A 23,551-nucleotide genomic window follows, 5' to 3' on the forward strand; every position below is an offset into this window, starting at 1 on the left:
CTGGCTTTGGAGGCCAACTTGGAAATGTGGTTTTCCCAGGAAAGATCATGGCAGATAGTGAGACCTAAAAGCTTGAGCGACAGAACTTCTTGGAGAGGATTGTTGAGAAAGTAGATGGGAGGGTTTTCCAGTCGGTCTTTGCAGAGAGACATAGTAAGAGTGTGAGATTTTTCAGGATTGAAAGACATGTTCCACTTGTTTTATCAGTCTGTGATTTTGTCCAGGTCTGCAGAGAGTGAGGAGGCTGCAGACTGCCAATCTGAGGGATGAGGAATGGAGCGGCACAGAGTGGAATCTTCAGCAAAGAGATAGAGAGGATTTTCCAGAGAGTCGGAGAGATCATTAATGAAGACCAGAAAAAGCACAGGGCCCAGAACACTGCCTTGGGGAACTCCAGCCTGAACAGGAAGGAGAGATGAGAGAAATCCATTCAGGGCCACACGTTGACTACGACCAGAGAGGTAGTCCGCAAGCCATGCGTGGAGATTTCCATAGATACCATAGGAGGAGAGTTTGGTGAGCAGAGCTGGGTGCCAGACCGTATCGAAAGTACATGATATGTCAACGGAGACAACTCTGATTTCCTGTTTGGCATTGAGGACCTCCATCCATTGTTGAGACAGCAGAAGCAGCATGTCCAGAGTAGAATGACCTGGTCTGAATCCAAATTGATGATCAGAGATCAAGCCATTAGAGAAGAGGAAGGATTTGATATCCAAAGCAATGATGGATTCCATGACTTTGCTGATAATTGGGAGCAGGCTGATTGGTCTGTAGTTGCAAGGATCTGTTTTTGCACATTTTTTGTGCAAAGCAGTAATGTTTGCTGATTTCCAAGATGACCTTGAACAAAACAGAGGGTGAAGAGAACAGAGAGAGAGAGAGTGAGATAGAGTGGCAGAGCAGGATTTTAGGACCCGTGGTCTGATGCCGTCTGGTCCAGTTGCAGAATCAGAGTCGAGGTTTGACAAAAACTTCTCCACCTTGTCAGGAGAGATGGACACAGAGTCCAGGAGCAGCTAGTTTCGACTGGGTAAGGTGGGTACAGAGAGACATGAGTTTGGGACACAAGATTTTGAGGCAAACATGGAGTTGAGGCATTCTGCTTTGTCATGTGTGGTGTCAACTGTGTAGCCATTTGAAGTAAGGGAGGGGGTGGAGGGGGAACAACCACCAGAAACAGATTTGACCAGACGCCACCAGGATTTGGAGGAAGGAGACAGGTTTGAGTGTTCATTCTTGAGTGTGGAGAGATAGTGCTTCCTGGCACTCCTGAGGGTAGACACACACTTGTTCCGAGCTTGGTGGAAGGAACTGAGATTGCCTTCAGTTGGATTAGCCTTTCAAGAGGCAAAGGCAAGTTGTTTCAGGGCAACTGCCTCACCACAAGATTCAGTGTACCATGGACGGTAGGAAGGGTATGACAACTGAAGACGAGATGGGATAAATCTGTGCATGAGAGAGAGAGCAGTTTACTTTGGAAGAATTCCCAGGATGAGTTGATGTCAGTGGCAGTAGATATGGGAGACCAGTCCAGATGATTGATGGCTGCTTGAAGACCGTGCCAGTCGGCCTGAGGGAAATGCCAGACTCGTCGATGGTGAGGAGGCTCTCTGAGAATGGCCAGAGAGATATCCACTTTAACAAGCACACGATCAGAAGAACCGATTGGAGCAGAAGAAGAGCAAGAGACATTTGCAGGGAAGTTTGTCAGAACCAAGAAGTCTAGAAGAGAGGATACTCCATTGACTGAGATCCGGGTCGGGAAATTGACAGATTGTGTCAGTCCCAATGATTCGCAGAAGTCCTTTGCTGAGATGCCATGACTGGTGAGAGAGGAACCCACACCCAGCCAGCTGGCATGATGACAGTTGAAGTCGTCACTTATGAGGAAGAGAGAGTTGGGATGAATGGATAGAAGTTGGTCCATGTTGTTGGACAGCGAAATGTAAATGGAGTCATCACTGTTTGGAGGACGGTACAAAACACATATGAACAAAAGGTGGGAGCGGAGAGGAAGCCGTAGTCAGAGGTACTCCTGGGGGTGGGGTGGAGAGAGGGCAGTGCAAGGAGAGTGAGGAAGATAGTTTTTGATAAAGATAGCAACCCCACCACCAGGACGAGGCTCAGGTCTATCACACCGGAGGAGTGAGTAACCAGGAATATATATTAAGGAATCAGAGACATCTTGAAGGAGGAAAGTTTCTGTTAAGCAGATCAAGTCTGGATTGTCAGAAGCAACCTGAATGGAGAAGAAGAAGAAGAAGAAGAAGAAGAAGCAATCATGCCTCACTATCTGCCATGATCTTTCTTGGGAAAACCACATTTCCAAGCTGGCCTCCAAAGCCAGTCGCCGACTGGGCATCCTCCGTCGTGCGAAGTCCTTCCTCGGCACACCTGAGCTCCTCACCACTTACAAGGCTTTCATCCGCAGCTCAATGGAATACTGTTCGCCCCTATGGGCTGGTGCTCCTGCCTCACACCTGGCTCGGCTTCACGCTGTTGAATCCAAAGCTTTCAAAATCATTGGAATCTCCCGCGATGAAGCTATCTCTGAGGGCCTTTCACTCACTCACCGCAGGCAGGTAGGTGGTCTTTCTGTCTTCTACCGACTCCTCTCCGGCCTTGCTCCCCCAGCTCTCTCTGTGCTCTGTCCCCCAAATATTCCTACACGTCGCACAAGATCTGCCAGCAACCCTCTGATGGTTAAACTGCCGAAATCTCGGCTCTCTGCTCACCTTCACTCTTTCATTCCTCTTTTCTCCCGCCTGTGGAAAAAACTCCCACACTCCCTTCAATCCCTCTCCTCCCTCCAGGTCTTTAAAACAGCTGTTCACCACCATCTCTTATCTTCCCCCATCCATAACCTTGATCTTTTCTACCCCCACTAATTCACCCCAGATCCACCTTGTTTGAAATTCCAACTTATTTCCTGGAAATCCTGGCAGTGTCCATATGTTTATACCTCTCCCACCCCCCCCCCCCCCTTCACATGCCTCCCCCCCTTCACATGCCTCCCCCCCAAAGCCCTCTCCCTCCCACAGATCTCTCGATGTCTCCATGTCTCTCGGTCCCTGCTCTCAAATGTTGTGTTTGTGTCCTTCCCCCTCTCCCCATCTTGTCTACCGCTCCCGATGTTATTTGTTTTATGTGTCTGTTTGTCTTTCTGTGTGATTAATGTTCGCTCTTTCACGAGCCTCGATCTTGTATACAAAAAAAAAAAACAAAAAAAAAAAAATAAATAAATCAGGTTTGAGCGAAGGCCCCGGATGTTTGAGGTCCATACCGTTAATGAAGAGGGGGCGGGGAGCATCGGGTGCAGGGCAGGGGAGGGGAAGGGTTGGATCAGATGAAGGATGAGAGGGGGAGGTAGGGAGAGCTGTTGATAGTGTGTCAGAGATTGCAAAAGAGTTACAAGAAAGGGAAGGATGAGGAGGACAAATGGGTTGATGGTGATGGGCTGAGGCACAGTGAGGGGTTGTTTGAGGGAGGGAAGGGCAGAAGAAAGTAGAAGGTTGGAGGATGTGGAGGTTGAAATAGAAGTGAGACTCAGTGGGGAGGAGGTGGCTTTGAGGATGAGGGGGGAGGGGGGAGAATTGAAGAAAGATGGTAGGGGGGAGATTTGAAGGAGAGGGGTTGGGGGGGAGTTTTGAATGGGAGGGGTTGGGGAGGGGAGTTTTGAAGGGGAGCGTGAGGGGGGAGTTTTGAAGGGGAGGGGGAAGGGGGAGATTTGAAGGGGAGGGGCAAAGTTGGAGATTTGGAGGGGAGGTGTGAGGGGGGAGCTTAGGAGGGGAGGGGCAAGGGGGGAGATTTGGAGGGGATGGGTGAGGGGGGAGTTTAGGAGGGGAGGGGAGAGGGGGGAGAATTGAAAGGGAGGGGGGAAGAGGGAATTTAGGAGGGGAGGTGTGATGATTGATGAAAAACGAACAATTATAACAAATTGGGTTTATTGTGATTTTCAAGTCAGATATCCCTTTTAAAACGATGGAGGAGGGGTGGAATGAAGGTGAGTTTAGAGCATGTAGGGAGGAAGAATTGTAAGAGATTGAATATTTTGAAGTGGCTGAATTGAAGAGGAAATTGAAAAAAGTCTTTTAAATCGGAAGAAAAACAGCGAGTTGTAATAAACCACTGAATAAAACACTGCAGGGGAAAGTTTAAACATATTTAAATAATATTTTAACAAAACCGTGAAAAACAATCTTTTATTCACAAAATACCGACAGGGAGAGGGAGCCTAGAGGGACAACCACGTGTCATGTGAACAGGGCAAAAGGTGGAAGACAAGAAGATAAAGGGGGCGGGGTGAGAGCGCACGTGGAGAGAAGCACGTGGGGAGAAGCACGTGGGGAGAAGCACGTGGAGAGAAGCACGTGGATAGAAGCATGTGGGGTGAAGCACGTGGATAGAAGCACGTGGATAGAAGCACGTGGAGAAAAGCACGTGGACAGAAGCACACGATGAGACAACAGCACATGTGGAGAAAAGGAAATAAATGTTGTTTTGGGGGGGGGGGGGCATTTAAAACGTTCGACAAAGAGTAGATGTTCGGGGAAGTTCGGGGGAGAAGAGAAAAATCTAAGAACCAATAAATACAGCGAAGGAAGGAACTTAAATTAACAAAACATCGACAGGGGAAGCCTCAAGTTAGAAGGCCGCGCACGCAGAGCGAACAGAAAACGATTAATTAATTACAAGTTATACGAATTTCAAACCAAAACTAACTCGAAACACACAATAACACACACACAATAAAATAACGAGTGGAAATTTGACAAACACACGAATGGAAAAATACTTAAACTTTTTATGCCTGGAGAGATAAAAAGTCGCCACCTCGCTCGAGAAACCGGAAGCGGATTTTGGATGAATGAATGAAGCGGAAAGTATTGAATGAATGAATATCATACATGATATGAATGTGTTAAGATGTAATGAAAAAAAGTCACTTCTGCATAATTATACAGCAAATGCAAATGCAAATGCCTCGACAAACCAAGATAAGCTCTTCTTACCTGGCCACCATTCTTCTTCTCCCGCCGGTAGCGTGAACTGACGTGCATCGCCACCAGCATCGTCGGTGTGGCGACAAAGATGAGCTGCAGCGCCCACAGGCGGACGTGGGAAATGGGGAAAAAGTGGTCATAGCACACGTTGGTGCACCCGGGTTGACGTGTGTTGCACTCGAAGTCCGACTGGTCATCTCCCCAAACGGACTCTCCAGCAACAACCAGCACGAGGACTCGGAACAGGAAGACCACGAAGAGCCAGATACGTCCGATGACCGTCGAGTATGTGGAGATGCCATTGATTATGTCAAAAAGACCACCCCAATCCATGGAGGATGGGTTTCTTTTGCTTGACATTGATGACAGATTTGCCTTGAAGAAAGAAAACAAATATATATTCAGTCAAAAACACTTTTCCAGTTAGTACTTTACAGTATTCGCTCAACCTGATTTGGGTTAAACCTGTTAAACTCCTTACCTGTTTTCCACAATTCAACCTGTACCTTGTAAGTTTTCCATCCAAAAATGTGTAAACAAGGTCACAATGCTCTCTTAATAAACAGGATACATTTGACGAGTGAGGTCTGGTGTTCAATCCTGTCCTCCATATCTGGCGTGTCGATATCTTCCGGGCATGTAAAGACTAACAATGACATCTTCACTTCCGTTCCCCTCATGGAGGCCGGTACGTCTCCAATGTGGTCTTCTCAGATCAGTTATCTTCTAGTTGAACATCAATGACCTCTCGAGCTCACTGGAGAATGACACTCGAGTGCCACTCTGCCAACTGTTATAATTTGCACCAAACATTTCCTCATCACCTGAAAATTCCTTTTATCCCAGGTAAGTTCAATTTATTCGCCATACCACTGCAGAAAGAATGCCAATTCCATCAACTTCAGGAACTATAACTTCTGTAGGAAGCACAGTTCTTCAAGATCTACATCATCATACGTACGTAGCCTTAAGTTGGGAGATCAGATTTACTGGTTGCACTCGAAAGGTGTGTAGATATAGGTGTATTGATCCAACTTTTTCTTCGGTACCTTTCCACCTTTCAGCAGCATACCAGGTATTCATACAAAGTAAATGGAGTAATATAATACTTTATGCTTCGATGTCATCTTCTTCCTATCCTCTATCTGTCTTCCTGGTCTCTTATCTTCATGCTGCTTCTACTTGGCTGTGTATTTCACATCACACTGCCCCCAAATGAGCGTCGGCTTTGCATCTCAAAGACCTACTCTGCTGAACCTGATATTCTCCATGTTTCTCTAAAAAATGAGACTTCATCTAATATTTTAATATCTCAGAAGACCAACTTTTAATTTGAATTGAAATCAAAACTTATGAGGTGGACATGACAACTTTGCACATAACTTCCTCTGTCTATGTTATTTCCACGATATCACACAACAAATACATACATACACTACATGACCAAAAGTGTGTGGACACCCGAACATCACAATTCTCATTCCAAAAGAATGGGCATTAATATGGAGTCGGTCCCCCCTTTGCCACGATAACAGCCTCCACTCTTCTGGGAAGGGTTTCCACTAGATGTTGGAACATTGCTGCGGGATTTGCTTCCAATCAGCTACAAGAGCATTAGTGAGGTCGGGCACATATGTTTGGCGGTTAGGCCTGGCTCACAGTCGGGATTCCAATTCATCCCAAAGGTGTTCGATGGGGTTGAGGTCATGGCTCTGTGCAGGCCAGTCAAGTTCTTCTACACCGATCTCAACAAACCATTTCTGTATGGACCTCGCTTTGTGCACGGGGGCGGTCATGTGTTACGGGGTCCTCTGCAATCTCCTGGTCTCGGTAACCTCCGAACCCCGAGAGGAACCCCGGCAGAAAGATATATATGTTATTCCGTGTCGCAATCAATCACTAATGAAACCATCCATGAAACCATCAAAGGAAACAACCCAAATCAATAAGGAAACCACACCCTTGGTTGTCAATGAACAAATATTATATTAAAAGCACACAAAAAGAACCATACAACAATGGGGGCAATCAACCTTACAATCAAATCTTAAGATGGTACCACCTTATCTGGTCACGTAACCCCAAACTCACGGCACTCCCAGGAAATGGAACCGAGCCCTCCTCAATGTCTCTATAACCCTCCGAGGCGAAGTTGATGCGCTCCGGCGATCGTTGGAACAATATCCTATCAAGAGCAACCGAGGCATAGACGGTCGCAGCGACACAGAAGTCACGTGGTCCAACACCCAGTACTCATGGTAGAAAGGGAAATCTCCAAAGATGCGCGCGTACACATTTGCCGTTCAATCAGCGAACCGCAGGGCAATCTTCCGACGCCGCTTTATTGCACAGCCGTCCCCGGCAAACCACCGGTGGATAAGCCCAACCGACACGACAAAAACCTTTTCCGATGAAGGTAGCGCACGGGACGAAATGGTGGACGGCTCTCACTCGAGCCGCGGCCTTGAGGCGAAGATTCTCCGGAATTTCACCCTTGTACCTGGCTCCGCAGGTTTTTCCACAACTCCAGCAATAACACCGATGGCCCGAGATTCCTTTCAAGGACTGAAAGTTCACTCGCCATTTACGCTCGACAAGGCTAGGTACGGAGCTTTTTCAGAATGCCTTTCACTCCTCACGACTTCTTCTTCTTCGCTCTTTTTCTCTTCCGGGTCACGATCCGATTTCCTGTCTCATTTTTACCATGAGCGCTTTTAACCTTTTAACCACAATAACCATTTCCTTTGAATAACAATACCCATAATACTTAGAACCCACAATAATAATAATAATAAGTGCAGAATCCGTAACACATGCTGAAACAGGAAAGGGCCTTCCCCAAACTGTTGCCACAAAGTTGGAAGCACAAAATCGTCTAGAATGTCATTGTATGCTGTGGCGTTAAGATTTCCCTTCACTTCGAAGTTGGGTTTCGAAGGACGGGGCAACACCCTGCCTGCGAGGCATTATTTCACCAGTTTATAGTCTGTTCGAGAATCAAACGTAGACTATAATGTCCCCCCCCCCCCCCCCCCCCTGCCAGTGGCTCTGCACGTTTAAATACATAGAGCTATGTTTACTCAGACAGAGAATAAAGAAAACTTGCACGACCTCTCCTGTCACTGGAGGAGATGGTTACAGTACCTTCAGAAAGTATTCACACCCCTTGACTTTTTTCACATTTTGTGTGTTGCAGCCTGAATTGAAAATGAATTAAATTGAGATTTTTGTCATAGATCTACACATAATACTGCATAATGTCGGTGAATTTTTTTTTTTTTTAAATTCTTTACAAGATAATTAAAAATGAAAAGCTGAAATGTCTTGAGTCAAAAAGTAGTCAACCCCTTTGCTATGACAAATTGAGCTCAGGCGTATCCATTTTCCTTTGGCTATCCTTGAGATGTTTCTACAACTTGATTGGAGTCCACCTGTGGCCAATTCAATTGATTGGACATGATTGAGAAAGAAACACACCTTTCTATATAAGGTCCCACAGTTGACAGTGCATGTCAGAGCAGAAACTCTACCATGAAGTCCAAGAAACTGTCTGTAGAACTCCGAGATAGAATTGTGAGGAGGCAAAGATCTGGGGAAGGGTTCCCAAGAGTTTTTTTTTTTTTTTTTTGTATACAGAGTCGAGGCTCGTGAAAACTAACATTTATCAAAGAAACAAATCAAACAAACAAGCAAACAAAGTATATAAAAAGGGGAGCGGTCGACAAGCTGGGGAGAGAAGGGGAGGAAGCACACGAACACAACATTTGAGAGCAGGGACATCGGGAGATGTGTGGGAGGGAGAGGGCCTGGGGGGAGGCAGGATAGGTATAAAACGCAAGGACACCAAGGACTTCCAGGAAAGAAGACAAAAGTCACCTCAAAAAAAGTGGATTTGGGGTGAAATTAGCGGGGGTAGAAAAGATCAAGGTTTTGGATTGGGGAAGATAAGAGATGGTGGTGAACAGCCGTTTTAAAGACCTGGAGGGAGAAGTGGGATTGAAAAGAGTGAGGGAGTTTGTTCCAGAGGCGGGAGAAAAGAGGAATGAAGGAGTGAAGGTGAGCAGAGAGTCTTGATTTTGGCAGTTTAACCATAAGAGGGTTGCAGGCAGATCTTGTGTGACCTGTAGGAATATTTGGGGGACAGAGCCCAGAGAGAGCTGGGGGAGCAAGGCCGGAGAGGAGTCGGTAGAAGACGGAAAGACCACCAACCTGCCTGCGGTGAGTAAGTGAAAGGCCCTCGGAGATAGCATCATCGCGGGAGATTCCAATGCTTCTGAACGCTTTGGTTTCAACAGCGTGAAGACGAGCTAGGTGTGAGGCAGGAGCACCAGCCCAGAGGGGAGAGCAGTATTCCATTGAGCTGCGGATGAAAGCCTTGTATGTGGTGGGGAGCTCAGGTGTGCCAAGGAAGGACTTCGCACGACGGAGGATGCTCAGTCGGCGACTGGCTTCGGAGGCCAGCTTGGAAATGTGGTTTTCCCAGGAAAGATCATGGCAGATAGTGAGACCCAAAAGCTTGAGTGACAGAACTTCTTGGAGAGGATTATTCAGAAAGTAGATGGGAGGGTTGTCCAATTGGTCTTTTCGGAGAGACATCGTAAGAGTGTGAGATTTGTCAGGATTGAAAGACATGTTCCACTTGTTTGCCCAGTCTGTGATTTTGTCCAGGTCTGCAGAGAGTGAGGAGGCTGCAGACTGCCAATCTGAGGGATGAGGAATGGAGCGGCAGAGAGTGGAGTCATCAGCAAAGAGATAGAGAGGATTTTCAAGAGAGTCAGAGAGATCATTGATGAAGACCAGAAAAAGCACAGGGCCCAGAACACTGCCTTGGGGAACTCCAGCCTGAACAGGAGGAGGAGATGAGAGAAACCCATTCATGGCCACACGTTGACTACGACGAGAGAGGAAGTCCGCCAGCCATGCGTGGAGATTTCCATGGATACCAAAGGAGTAGAGTTTGGTGAGCAGAGCGGGGTGCCAGACCGTATCGAAGGCACGTGATATGTCGAGGGAGACAGCTCTAATTTCCTGTTTGGCATTGAGGACCTCCATCCATTGTTGAGACAGCGCCCAAGAGCACAGTGAGCTCAATCGTTAGGAAATGGAAAGAATATCTAACTACGAAGACTTCCTAGAAGGCCGTCCGACCAAACTGAGCAACCTGGCAAGTATGACCTTGGTCAGAGAGGTGACCAAGAACCCAATAACCACTGACAGACTACAAAGTCCCTTGGCTGAGATGAAGGAATCTGTCGGAAGAACAAGTCTCTGCAGCACTTCACAAATCTAGGCTTTATGGGAGAGTGGCCAGACGGAAGCCACTCCTGAGAAAAAGGCACATGACAGGTTGCATGGAGTTTGCAAAAAGGCACATGAAAGATTGAGAGCATGAGGCAAAAGATTCTGTGGTCTGCTGAGACAAAAATTAAACTCTTTGGCCTGGAAGCAAAGCTCATTGCCCATCTAACATCGTCCCTTCCGTGAAGAATGGCTTCAAAACAAGAACGTGAAAGTCCTTGAGTGGCCCAGCCAAAGCCCAGATCTGAATCCCATTGAGAATCTGTGGAAAGACTTGAAGATTGCTGTTCCCCGACGATCCCCATCCAACTTGACAGAGTTTGAGAAAATCTGCAATGAAGAATGGGAGAAACTCCCCAAATTCAGACGTGCAAAGCTGATACAGACATACCCAAGAAGACTCAATGTTGTAATATCTGCCAAAGGCGCTTCTATGAAGTATTGACTCAGGGGGCTGAATACTTATGTAAATTTGATATTTCAGCTTTCCATTTTTAGTTAATTTGTAAAAATTTCTAAAAAAAATATTCCACTGACATTATGGAGTATTATGTGTAGATCAATGAAAAAAATCTCAATTTTATCCATTTTAAATTCAGTCTGTAACATAACAAAATGTGAAAAAAGTCAAGGGGTGTGAATACTTTCTGAAGGCACTGTACATTCTTCCATGCTACCACCTTAATAAAGATGTGCAAAGTGCAAGCTTGCTGATAGACAATGTCCACCTATGAACTACTAAAAATGGAGTGAGTCTTCGATCTTCTAACCTATGACCTACTAAAAATGGAGTGAGTCTTCGATCTTCTTGCACATAGCTGTGAGTAGCATAATTTGATGGCTAATGATGGATGTTGGAGCAGAAATTTCTAATTTGTTCAGGGTGTTGGCTATAGCTCGCCTACTCTTTACAAAGGGCACCTTTAACATCCACCAATTGATGATACCAGATGAGAAGCCCTTCAACGTCCATACGGTGGATGGAACACAAATGGATGCCTCGCCCTGCCTGTGAAACACCAGCATGACAGTTTAAAGCTCGGTCAGGATTCAAACCGAAGTTACATAGAGTATCCATGCCTCCAGGCTATTGTGCCATCGAAGAGATGGTAGAGCACACAGTAAGGCCTAGGAATATAGAAGAGATGGTAGAGCACACAGTAAGGCATAGATAGAAGAGATGGTAGAGCACACAGTAAGGCATAGATAGAAGAGATGGTAGAGCACACAGTAAGGCATAGATAGAAGAGATGGTAGAGCACACAGTAAGGCATAGGAATATAGAAGGGATGGTAGAGCACACAGTAAGGCATAGGAATATAGAAGAGATGGAAGAGCACACAGTAAGTCATAGGAATATAGAAGAGATGGTAGAGCACACAGTAAGGCATAGGAATATAGAAGAGATGGAAGAGCACACAGTAAGGCATAGGAATATAGAAGAGATGGAAGAGCACACAGTAAGGCAGCTAACCTGTTTATGACGAGGAGAAAATAGAACCCGTGCCTTCTGTTGGGAGACACCCGATGACGTTGGGACGAAATGACGTCACAATTTCTAACTGGGCTGCAGACTCCCTTATTTTAGGTTAGATCAGATTCAGCACCAGCGTTCCCCTGATTGATTCTGACAATCCAGAGAATGGAAGACAAATGGCAGCGAGAGGGATGCGCTGTCCGTGTATGATTTTCATTTGTTGAGAGCTAACAGCAGGCATGGCTGGGTGCCAGACAGTGTGAAAAGCACAGGATGTCCGAAAGGTCTTTGTGACCTATTAAGTGGAATTCAGGAGGGTTATATGCCCTCTTGAGAGAAAGGCAGTCTCGACTGTCGAATGATTTATCGGTTGATAGGTCGATGATCACAAATGGACAATGAAATAAGCCAAAGCAATAATAACGGTTTTCTTTGCAATGCAGTACAAGCTGCAGCACAACGCAAGTTGATGATTAAAATGGTGATTTTTTAAAAGCCAATAATAATAATGAAGGAGCTGTGCTCCAACTCGAATCGAAAGAATGGACGCGACAAAAAGCTGGAATTCGTCCGAGTTTCTTTATTCCATCAAATCAACTCGGGTACTCTGAAAAGCCCGTTTATCGGGCAGCATTATATACAAGCACTCGAATATCTCATGCCGGAGCGTTTGCCCTTAAAAGGCGCGACTGGGCGTGTCCGGGAGACCTGGGCGAGTCTGGACATGCCCGGGAACGGCGAGACTGGGTGTCGACGGACGGGCCGGGCGTGCCTGGACATGCCCGGGAACGGCGAGACTGGGTGTCGCCGGACGGGCCGGGCGAGCCTGGGAAAGGCGAGTCCGGGCATGCCCGGGAAAGGCGAGACTGAGCGTCTCCGGGCGGTCTGGGCGAGCCCGGCACAGCGATCGCTCCGTGGTTGCGTCCTCGGCAGGTGTAAGGCGATTGTGTATGTTCAGCGGCAACCGCTACACACGCCCCCCCAGAATCGACTTGCACCGGCAGGGTCAATTTAAGGGGGGTCCTGATGACCTGGCCAAAGCGACCCCTGGAGGGTCGTGGGGGGGGGGGGGTCCGGTGTGGGGGTGGGTGGTCGAGCGGGAGGCACCGTGGATGGGGGGCGGCCTCGCCGCGGAGGAAGGGCCAACTGAGGTGGTTGGTCGATGACCACGTGCGCCGGCTTGAGGCAGTCCACCGAAATCCGGTCCAACCTGCCGCTGACGTCGATGACGAAGGACTTGTCGTCCCGTCACAGGACCCGGAAGGGTCCGTCGTACGGCGGCCTGAGTGGCCCCCAGTGTGCGTCATGGCGCACAAAAACGGACTCCGCTGTGCGAAGCGCTGGGGGGACGTAGGACTGGGGGTCACCGTGGTGGGATGTTGGCACGGGGGCAAACCGTCGGGCGGTCTCCTGGAGGTCCGAGCGCTGGCGAGCTGCGGACCAGGGACTGGTAGCGTCGGGCACGAATTCGCCCGGGATGCATAGCGGCTGGCCGTAGACCAGCTCGGCGGTGGACGCCCGGAGGTCCTCCTTGGGGGCCGTGCGGAGGCCCAAAAGGACCCACGGTAGCCGGTCGGTCCAGCCGCCGTCCTGAAGGCCGGCCATGAGCGCGGCCTTCTTGGAACGGTGGAACCGCTCGCACAACCCATTGGCTTGGGGGTGGTAGGCCGTGGTACGGTGGAGCCTGACCCCCAGGTTGCGGGCGACCGCGCCCCACAGCTCGGAGGTGAACTGCGGCCCGCGGTCCGAAGAGATGTCCGCCGGTGCACCGAAACGGGCGACCCAGGTGGCGATGAAAGCCTGCGCCACGTCAGCGGTGGTGGTGGAGACGAGGGGAACAGCCTCCGGCCACCTGGTGGTCCTGTACACCATGGTGAGCAGGTGTGTGAAACCCCATGATGGGGGGAGGGGGCCCACCAGGTCCACGTTGACGTGGTCGAAATGCCGTTCAGGCACTGTGAAAGGTGCCAGCGGGGCCTGGGTGTGTCGGTGGACCTTGGCCTGTTGGCAGGCCGTGCAGGTGCTGGTCCAATCGCGGACATCCCGTCGAAGGCCGTGCCAGACGAATCGCGCCGACACCAGCTTCTGGGAAGCTTTCCGGCCCGGGTGGGAAAGGCCGTGGAGGGAGGCGAAGATGCGGCGTTGCCAGGTAACGGGCACGATGGGGCGAGGCTGGCCTTGGGAGACGTCGCAGAGCAGGACAGTGTCCGCGAAGGGGACGTCGGCCAGGCGGAGGCCCGTGTCCGCCGCCCAGAGGGCTTGCACCGTGGTGTCGGTGGTCTGGTCAGCCGCCAAAAGCGCGAAGTCCACGCCGAGGTGGACCGCGTTCGCGCTGGCCCGAGAAAGACAGTCGGCCACGGCGTTGTCTTTGCCGGTGACGTGCCGGATGTCCGTGGTAAACTCCGACACGGCGGAGAGGTGGCGCTGCTGGCGGGCCGACCACGGCTCCGTGACTTTGGCCATTGCGTAAACCAACGGCTTGTGGTCGACGAAAGCCATGAAGGGTCGGCCCTCCAGGAAGTGGCGGAAATGGCGAACGGCCAGGTGTAGACCGAGGAGCTCGCGGTCAAACGTGCTATATTTGAGCTCGTTCGGCCGGAGTTGCCGGCTGAAAAAAGCGAGTGGCTGCCAAACCCCATTCAACCATTGCTCATGTACGGCGCCCATCGCGTAGTCGGAGGCATCCGTGGTGAGGGCGATGGGAGCGTTGAGCACCGGGTGAGCGAGCAGTGTTGCGTCGGCGAGGGCCCGCTTTGAGCTTGTAAATGCCGCGTCCATGGCTGCGGACCAGACGACGTCGTGTTTGGCCGGCTTGCCCCGGAGGGCTTCGTAGAGGGGCCGCATGAGCTGAGCAGCGCGGGGCATGAAGCGGTGATAGAAATTCACCATTCCGAGGAACTCCTGCAGGGCCTTGATTGAGCGGGGACACAGAAACGCGGTGATGGCCTCGACCTTGGTAGGCAGCGGCACGGCCTCGTTCTTGGTGATGTGGTGGCCCAAAAAATCAACGGCCGTCGTGCCGAAGTGGCATTTGGCCGGGTTGACGATTAGGCCATGCTGGCTGAGGCGCCCGAACAGTGTTCGGAGGTGGAGGAGGTGCTCGGCCCGGGACGCGCTGGCGACGAGGATGTCGTCCAGGTAGACGAAGGGGAACGGCAGGTTGCACAGCACGCCGCCCATCAAGCGCTGGAACGCCTGAGCGGCGTTCTTGAGGCCAAATGGCATTCAAAGGAATTCGAATAAGCCGAACGGCGTGATGACGGCCGTTTTTGGGACGTCGGCCGGCCTCACAGGTATCTGGTGGTATCCCCGTATCAAATCGATCTTCGAAAAAATGACCCGTCCTGCCAAACGGGCGGAGAAGTCTTGAATGTGCGGGATCGGATACCTGTCGGGTGTGGTAACGTCGTTAAGGCGGCGGTAGTCGCCACATGGGCGCCAGCCGCCCCCCGGCTTCGGTACGATGTGTAGTGGCGAAGCCCACGCGCTATCGGAGCGCCGCACGATGCCGAGGTGTTCCAAAGCATCGAACTCGGCTTTGGCCATGGCGAGCTTGGCTGGGTCGAGGCGGCGGGCTCTGGCGTAGACCGGCGGGCCCGTGGTTGGTATGTGGTGCTCGATACCATGTCGTATCGTGACGGCCGAAAACGTCGGCCGCGTGAGGGCCGGGAACTCCGCGAGCAGTCGAGCAAACTCGTTCGCCGCCGGGAGGGCGCATGCTAGCTCGGTCGGCACGGAGCTGCTCAACATGCATGCCAGGGAGCTGAAGGTCTCGGCGTTGACGAGGCGACGCCATTTGACGTCAACCAGCAGCCCGTGTGCGCAGAGGAGGTCGGTGCCCAGCAGAGCCATGGGCACGCTTGCGGTCACAAAAGTCCAATGAAAGCGCTTGCTGCCGAAGCAGAGGGTGACGTTGCGTGGGCTGAAGGTGCGGATGGCCGATCTGTTGGCCGCCACCAGGGAGGGGCCGCAAACCGCGGACTGCCTGTCCTGATCGGAGGCGGGTATGACGCTCAGTTGGCACCAGTGTCACACAGGAAGCGCCGTCCGGACGCTTTGTCCCTGATAAAAAGTAAGTTGCCCGTGTGGCCGGCGCTCATGGCTGGTAATGAACGCCGGCCCGGCCGTTTCCCAACTTGCCGAAAGTGCACGGGGGTCGGCATGTCCGGGCCTTTTGTCCGAACCTGGCATGGTAGTAACACCACGCCTGGTCAGGTGGAGGCCCCGGTCGTCGTGTTGGAGGCGGTCGGCGCGGCGTAGCGGCCGCCAATTGCGCCGGCAGTTCGGCTGCCGACCGTGCCGGGTGCTCAGGCGCCATGGGCGTTGCTTCGGACGGCGGCGGGCTCCAGGTCGCTGCCCCGATGCGTTGGCCTGCCGAGGAGATCTTGTCGGCTTCCCTGGCGAGGGCGCGGGGATCCGTGATCTGCGTGCTTGCCAGGGCGAAGCGTGCCTGGCTAGGCAGCTGATGGAGGAACAGCTCTTGAAAAAGAAAATCCGGGGCATGCTCCCCGAGCAACGAGAGCATGTAATCCATTCGCTCGGACGGGCGCGTGTCGCCGAGCTCGGGCATTTCGAGCAGGCGCCGTGCGCGTTCCGCCGATGAGAGGGCGAAAGCGTCGAGGAGGAGCTTCTTGATCGCGCCGTACTTGTCAGCGGCTGGCGGGTGCTGGAGGGGGCTGAGGGCGCGGGCCGCGGTGGCTGAGCCGAGTGCTGCTACCACATGATGGAAGCGGGTGTCGTCAGCGGTGATGCCTCGCAGGGCGAACTGGGAGTCCGCCTGGGTGAACCAAACCGCCACGTGAGCCTCCCAGAAGGTAGGCAGTTTGAGGGCAACTGCCGTGTCCATGTCGGTAGGTCACCAATGAAGGAGCTGTGCTCCAACTCGAATCGAAAGAATGGACGCGACAAAAAGCTGGAATTCGTCCGAGTTTCTTTATTCCATCAAATCAACTCGGGTAAACTGAAAAGCCCGTTTATCAGGCAGCATTATATACAAGCACTCGAATATCTCATGCCGGAGCGTTTGCCCTTAAAAGGCGCGGCTGGGCGTGTCCGGGAGACCTGGGTGAGTCTGGACATGCCCGGGAACGGCGAGACTGGGTGTCGCCGGATGGGCCGGGCGTGCCTGGACATGCCCGGGAACGGCGAGACTGGGTGTCGCCGGACGGGCCGGGCGAGCCTGGGAAAGGCGAGTCCGGGCATGCCCGGGAAAGGCGAGACTGAGCGTCTCCGGGCGGTCTGGGCGAGCCCGGCACAGCGATCGCTCCGTGGTTGCGTCCTCGGCAGGTGTAAGGCGATTGTGTATGTTCAGCGGCAACCGCTACAATAAAATGAATTAATAGCCGGCGAAGCCGGTGTTGTCAATAAACGAGTACGTATTATGTTGAAAACCTGATTATGCCTTGGCTCGAGAATCCGAAGCGCAGTGGAGGCAGCCATCTTGCGGATGTGGAAGTATGCATAACAAATTTAAAACGTTCATTAGGAGTTTCTTTCACCCGTCATTGTTTAATTCACAATCTTATGCATCTCCAATGTATTAATAAAATAATTTAAGACCAACATCGGCCCGCACGGGCCTGGTTATCTTCAACAAAACGAGTCACCAAACACCGGACCCAATGAGAGTCGAGCATTTGCAAAAATATTTCTAAAATGAAATCACTCAATGGTGGCCGCCATCGACCGGATGCGGAAGTTTGCATAAAACAATTGCGAAAAAGTTCAATAGGAGTTTGTTTCACCCGTCGTTCTTTGATTCACAATCTAATGAAACCTCTAATTAGTAATTAAAATACGTTAAGACCAACCTCGTGATCTTCAACGAAAGTCGTCATCAAACACCAGAACCAATGAGATTCGAGCATTTGAAAAAATATTATTACGCGTTTCGGAGGGTGAAAACGGCGTCAAATATTCTAACATTGACGAAGAATTATTTTTTAGAAATCTCGCGGCCGTATGGGATAGTTTTTCACGGCCAGAAATATGGTATAAGCGGTTTACATATTTAGTTTAGAAATACAGATAGTTTTTCACGGCCGGAAATATCCGAAGTTGAGACGGAATTCACCTAATTAATCACTGCAAGCTAACGTCTTCTGGTGGAGGAAGCTGCCGTGCCCGGAGGGTCAGAGAACCAGCCCTGGCGCCTGACAGCGACTGAAGTTAGAAGACTACACACTCACTGTGAAAACGTATGTTAAGCCCAGTTTAAATTTCTTAAAATAGGCCTTAAGCTAGCACATCGTATAGTTACCTCCTTAAGCTTCTTGTGACATTTATTGTATGTAGGTATTGCCATTGGGGAGGACTGTCTGCTCTTCTCTTTTACCAAGTCTTACCAGGTACGGTACCTACTACACCTACCAACTACCTAACCTACTGATGCCATAGTGATGGGTAAAATAGTGGCAAGAGGTTTTGGCTTCGCCGGCTCATTGCGGCTTTGCAGTCGGTACTAGTAGAGAGCTTCGTAAGCAAACCTCTATGGCAATTGCATGTATATGTAAATCCATTCAAAATTTCACTGTCATGCCCCATTCCCTTGGGAACAAAATTTCATGTTGTCATTTCAAATGTCCCTTCCATGATCCGCCATCTTGCTCACGCGATCTTGCTTTGCTGGCCGATCTCTCAAGCGTTAAACGAAGGCCACACGAAGAACGTGACGTATTTCCGTTTTATTTTTCTACTTCCGGCTTTCTTCAAATTAAGGCTTGATTTCCGTTACGCAATGACAGGAAACAATCCTGAATACACTTTAACTACCTTTAGAGTCGACACCACCACGTAGCTCACATCTCTCAACTAAACAATATAAAAAGCGATCCTTATTTTGCGAGGGCTGCGTACTCGATCGACTGACTATTGTCGACGAAGCTCTCACTCTACGCAATGTGTATTTTCATATTAGTGTTTGGTTTTATGTACGTGGACATGGTGGTATATAGAATGACTGTTTGCTCTGTAATCGTGACCGCCATTTTGCAAGTTGTAACAAGAAAGGGCAATCGGAGATTGCAGGCCTTCGCCAGGACGTGTTTGTGTGGTGTTCATTAGTTGCTGCATTTGTGCGGTTCATTGACGACGTAGATTTATGTTCAATCCAATATGGCTGCTGAACCACGTGACCGATGATGTCACCAATTGAATTCTCCCACACAATGTTTGCGTATGTAAGGTTCTGATGTAGACTAGATCACGAAGCGATGTCAAAGAGAACAATCATTTATTGCAGCACCCGGAATCAGGTTCATGTCGACGACCCCGTACACACACCGCCTGGCCCCCTGGCCGGAACTCCACCTTCATACTCCAAAACGTGAGCAAGCACTTCCGGTTCCACACACTGATGTAATACAGCGTTACAGCGTAGATCACGTTCAATAAATTTTAAACTAATCAGAAGAAGAGTTTCTACTTGTCTAATTGTGATGTCATATTGAAGGCATTGATGACATCATTATGAATATATGTTGTTCCCCATGGGGAGTACTTGACAATGAGCCATGTTTAAAAAAAATTTCCCATGGAGTGGTTTCGGAGATATAGAGGTGCAAATTTTTTTGTTTTTTCTTAAGATGGCGCCCGCGTGACCTATGACGTCATAATTATAATTAAATATATATATATACAGAGGGTGGTGCTCCTTTGGTGAAAATTTCGTGTCAATCGGACCAACAGTTGCTGAGAAAAGCATACTCAGGTTCTGTGCAGACAAACAAACGGACAGACAAACACAAACAAACCGGACCCAAGTCCAACTCAGACTGCACTCAGTAGAGAGCATACCTCCGCCTGGTTGGCCATATCACTCAATGGTGAAGAATCACTTTAAAAATTCTACTAGCTGGATCCGGATCTCAAAATTGAATCGATTCTCCCTTGTCACACACACAAGTTGTCCAACAAGTTTCGTACAAATCCGTCCACAACTTTTTGAGATATCCTGCTATGTAACGTTTTTGGCCCGATCTCCCAATGGTGAAGAATCACTTTAAAAATTCTAGTAGCCGGATCTGAATCCAGATCTTCACCAAAATCGAAGCATTTTGTCTTTGACACATACGCTACGTCTCTGTCAAATTTCGTCCGAATCCGTCCACAACTTTTTGAGATATTTTGTTCACAAACAAACAGACAAACAGACAGGGGTGAAAACATAACCTCCATCAACTTTTGGTGGTGAAAGTAATGAAACAATTCTCATATCCGAATCCATATTCAGATCTTCACCAAAATCGAATCTGTTTGTCCTTGTCAGACACCAAACCAGTCCACCAAGTTTCGTCCAAATCCGTCCACAACCTTTTGAGATATCCCACAATGTATAGTTTTTGGCCCAATCTCCCAATGGTGAAGAATCATTTTTAAAATTCTAGTAGCCGGATCCGAATCCAGATCTTCACCAAAATCGAATCATTTTGTCTTTGACACATACGCTACGTCTCTGTCAAATTTCGTCCGAATCCGTCCACAACTTTTTGAGATATTTTGTTCACAAACAAACAGACAAACAGACAGGGGTGAAAACATAACCTCCATCAACTTTTGGTGGTGAAGGTAATGAAACAATTCTCATATCCGAATCCATATTCAGATCTTCACCAAAATCGAATCTATTTGTCCTTGTCAGACACCAAACCAGTCCACCACGTTTAGTCCAAATCCGTCCACAACTTTTTGAGATATCCCGCTATGTATCGTTTTTGGCTCTATCTCCCAATGGTGAAGAATCATTTTAAAAATTCTAGTCGCCGGATCCGAATCTTCACCAAAATCTAATCATTTCGTCCTTGTCACATACACTATCTCTCTGCCAAATGTCGTCCAAATCCGTCCACAAAGTTTTGAGATATTTTGTTCACAAACGGACAGACAGACAAACGGACAGACAGGGGTGAAAACATAACCTCCATCCACCTTTGGTGACGGAGGTAATAAATACCCTCTCCTATGGTGAGGGTAACTATAACAGCACTCGCTAGAGAGCATACCAGCTCTGCCAGGCTGAACAGTTTACGTTTTGTATCCCACTGATAGTGATAGGCCAGATTTTTCTTGTACACATCGTCGAGGCTCATGCAATAGCCGAGCACAACGAATAGATCAGGACATCACAGACAAAAACAGGACGCACGAGGAACAGTAGAGAGAGGGGGGAAACACCAACAGCCGAGTTGAAAGCAAAGATAGAAGGAGACTTGGACAAACAATGGGTGTGGGGACGAATGGTGGGGCAGGGTGGAGTGCGTGGGGTGGACAAGATGGACACAGAAGGAAACGCTCGAGAGGGAAAACTGCAAATTTGGATGGAGGACGGATTGGTGTGGGGTTTGGTGTTTACGTTTTGTATCCCTCTGATAGGCCGGATCTGGATCCTCACCGGAACCATATCTAACCGGATTGTTCTTGTCACACCCAACTGATACACCAAATTTCGCCATAAGTGGTCCACAACTTTTTGAGATATCCTGTTATATATCGGTTTTACCCTATCTCTCAATGGTGAAGAATCACTTTTAAAATTCTAGTATTCGGATCCGGATCTTCACCAAAATCTAATCAATTCGTCATTTTCACACACCCAACCTGTCCACCAGGTTTCGTACAAATCCGTCGACAACTTCTTGAGATATCGTGCTCACAGACAGACAGACAGACAAGGGTGAAAAACATAACCTCAGTCCACCTTATGTAGCGGAGTAACAAATAGTAACAAATAAGTTTCTTAGATTTACAACATAAAAAAATGACTGAAGATTCAAATTATATTTTATCCCTTGATAAACTATTTAGTAATTCCAATCATCGAGGATTATAGGTGGATTATAGGTTATTTGATTATAGGATTATAGGTTTTTGGTTTAATCATCGAGGATTATAGGGCGTGTCCCTTTAGCAAGCCGCTTGCCAAGCGTGCCGTTCCTTATCAACAGTGTCGTTTGAGTGCTTGATTGAGTGCTTAAGCCACTTGGCGAGCACTCTTCAAGGTTCTTGGTGATAGAACACACTCCAAATGTCACTGCGCCCGATAATGGGCATTTGGTACGATACTAATATGACGATGATTACTTTCGGGGAAAGATGAGATTTTTGATCCTACTTTTAAAAATTCGAATTTGAAAGCGATTCCTTTTGTTAAATATATACTGCAGAATATTGAACTTTTTCAAAAGTTTACACCTTTCTGCAGTGCCAACTAGCTAATTATTAGTCTCTCCAAGGGACAACTTTGTCCAAATCTTCATCCAGGATGTCCCAAAAGCTCTCAGAACGAGATATTCGCATTTGCCCAAAGAATGCAAAAAATAATTCTTAATTATACCGCATATATATATATATATATATATATATATATACATACATACATACGAGGAACAGTCAATAAGTAACCTTAAAATATTTTTCACAGCTTGTTTATTGCATGTACACTAACGGTCAAAAGTTTTAGAACACCTCAATTTTTCCAGTTTTTATTGAAATTTACGCAGTTTAATGTCTCAATGTACTCTGAAATTAAGCATAGAACAAATAAACAATTGGAGATAAATTTTAAAAAGCATAGAATCATTTTGTTTAACAAAATTTAATTTAAATTTTTGACTCAGCAAAGTAGCCACCTTTTGCAGACATAACCGCCGAACACACTCGTGGCATTCTTTCTACAATGGAAATCAAATATTGTTCGGGAAGTTCTTGCCAACACTGTTGCAGAAGTTCCCACAAATGTGTTGCGCTTGCAGGTTGCTTTGCTTTCACCCTTCTGTCCAGTTCATCCCAAACCAGCTCGATGGGATTTAAGTCTGGAGACTGTGCTGGCCATTCCATGATTTGAAGCCTATTTGAAGATGTCCACCGCTCCGACTATTTTGTACCCATGGCTCTGACGTCATCTGTCCTGATTCACCAATCAGCTAGTCTCTTCTTGCTCATCCTTTCTGTCAATCAAACCTTGGACCAATCACTGCTCTTTGGGACGTGCGGCCTGCCTGTCCTGTGTCCTCTTACCAAGTTGGGGGTAATCAGCGGTAGTGCTTCCTTCCAGTTAGTTTTTATTAATTCGTGTGTTTAAATGCGGGATTCTGGCTAGGTGTCAAGTGCAGTGTCTTAAGGAACAAAGGAATTGATTACAGAGGTAACGACACACAGGGGATTAATTTACCCAGAATCCCTCGCTAATTAACAAGCCCTAGTCCTCTGATGAGGACGAATATACAAGCTTACACAACAGTCCGGTCTACACAAATTCCCTACTTATGGTACATCGAGATGGTTCTTCTTCTTCACGACAGTCGGAGCACACTAATCTATACACTCTACCTGGCTCTAAGGTATCCCTACCCACCACAAACGTGACAATACTATATAGTATTTAAATAAATATTCGATAATAATTATATAGTATATACGGTGTTTAAATAAAGAAATAAATTAGATTAATAAAGTTGGTGTTTCTTGGACTTATTGTGAGCATCTCCTTCCAGCAACTTTTTAAACAGCACATGTAAATGTATTGATTCACCTACTTTATCACATACATAACAATGTCATCTTATAGTTCATACATCATGAACAAGCAAAGTGAAAGGTTAATTTATCAATACCTTGTGCCGATGTTCAGCTGCTGTTTGCAAGTGGTGAAAAGTTTACAAATTTATCGCCAAGCCCGACATTCTTGAATCCACACCCAGTTATCTCAGACACTTGTTTGTGCCTGCTATACGTAGCCCCTCCCATCGCAACGGTTTGGCTGTTGTGATTCACG

The 23,551-nt window shown here is 48.4% G+C and overlaps 1 protein-coding gene across 2 annotated transcripts in view; it reads right to left on the reverse strand.

Moving 5' to 3' along the window:
* The window catches only part of LOC137422725 (gap junction beta-2 protein-like), a 40,047-nt gene extending 16,578 nt beyond the window's left edge, over positions 1-23,469 (reverse strand). The window contains exons 1-2 of one of the 2 annotated variants that reach the window (XM_078773051.1): positions 23,391-23,469; positions 5,016-5,381 (exon numbers count right to left, since the gene is read on the reverse strand). In XM_078773051.1, the coding sequence (XP_078629177.1) occupies positions 5,016-5,366 (351 nt within the window). In that variant the 5' untranslated portion in view covers positions 5,367-5,381; positions 23,391-23,469. Of the gene's footprint in view, positions 1-5,015; positions 5,382-11,778; positions 11,878-23,390 lie in introns of those variants that run through there. The other variant, XM_078773052.1, reaches the window with a different exon arrangement.
* Positions 23,470-23,551: the final 82 nt, after the last annotated feature.

Source organism: Myxine glutinosa, chromosome 2, assembly GCF_964187855.1.
Source record: "Myxine glutinosa chromosome 2, kmMyxGlut1.1, whole genome shotgun sequence".
In the NCBI taxonomy this organism is placed as follows: domain Eukaryota; kingdom Metazoa; phylum Chordata; class Myxini; order Myxiniformes; family Myxinidae; genus Myxine; species Myxine glutinosa.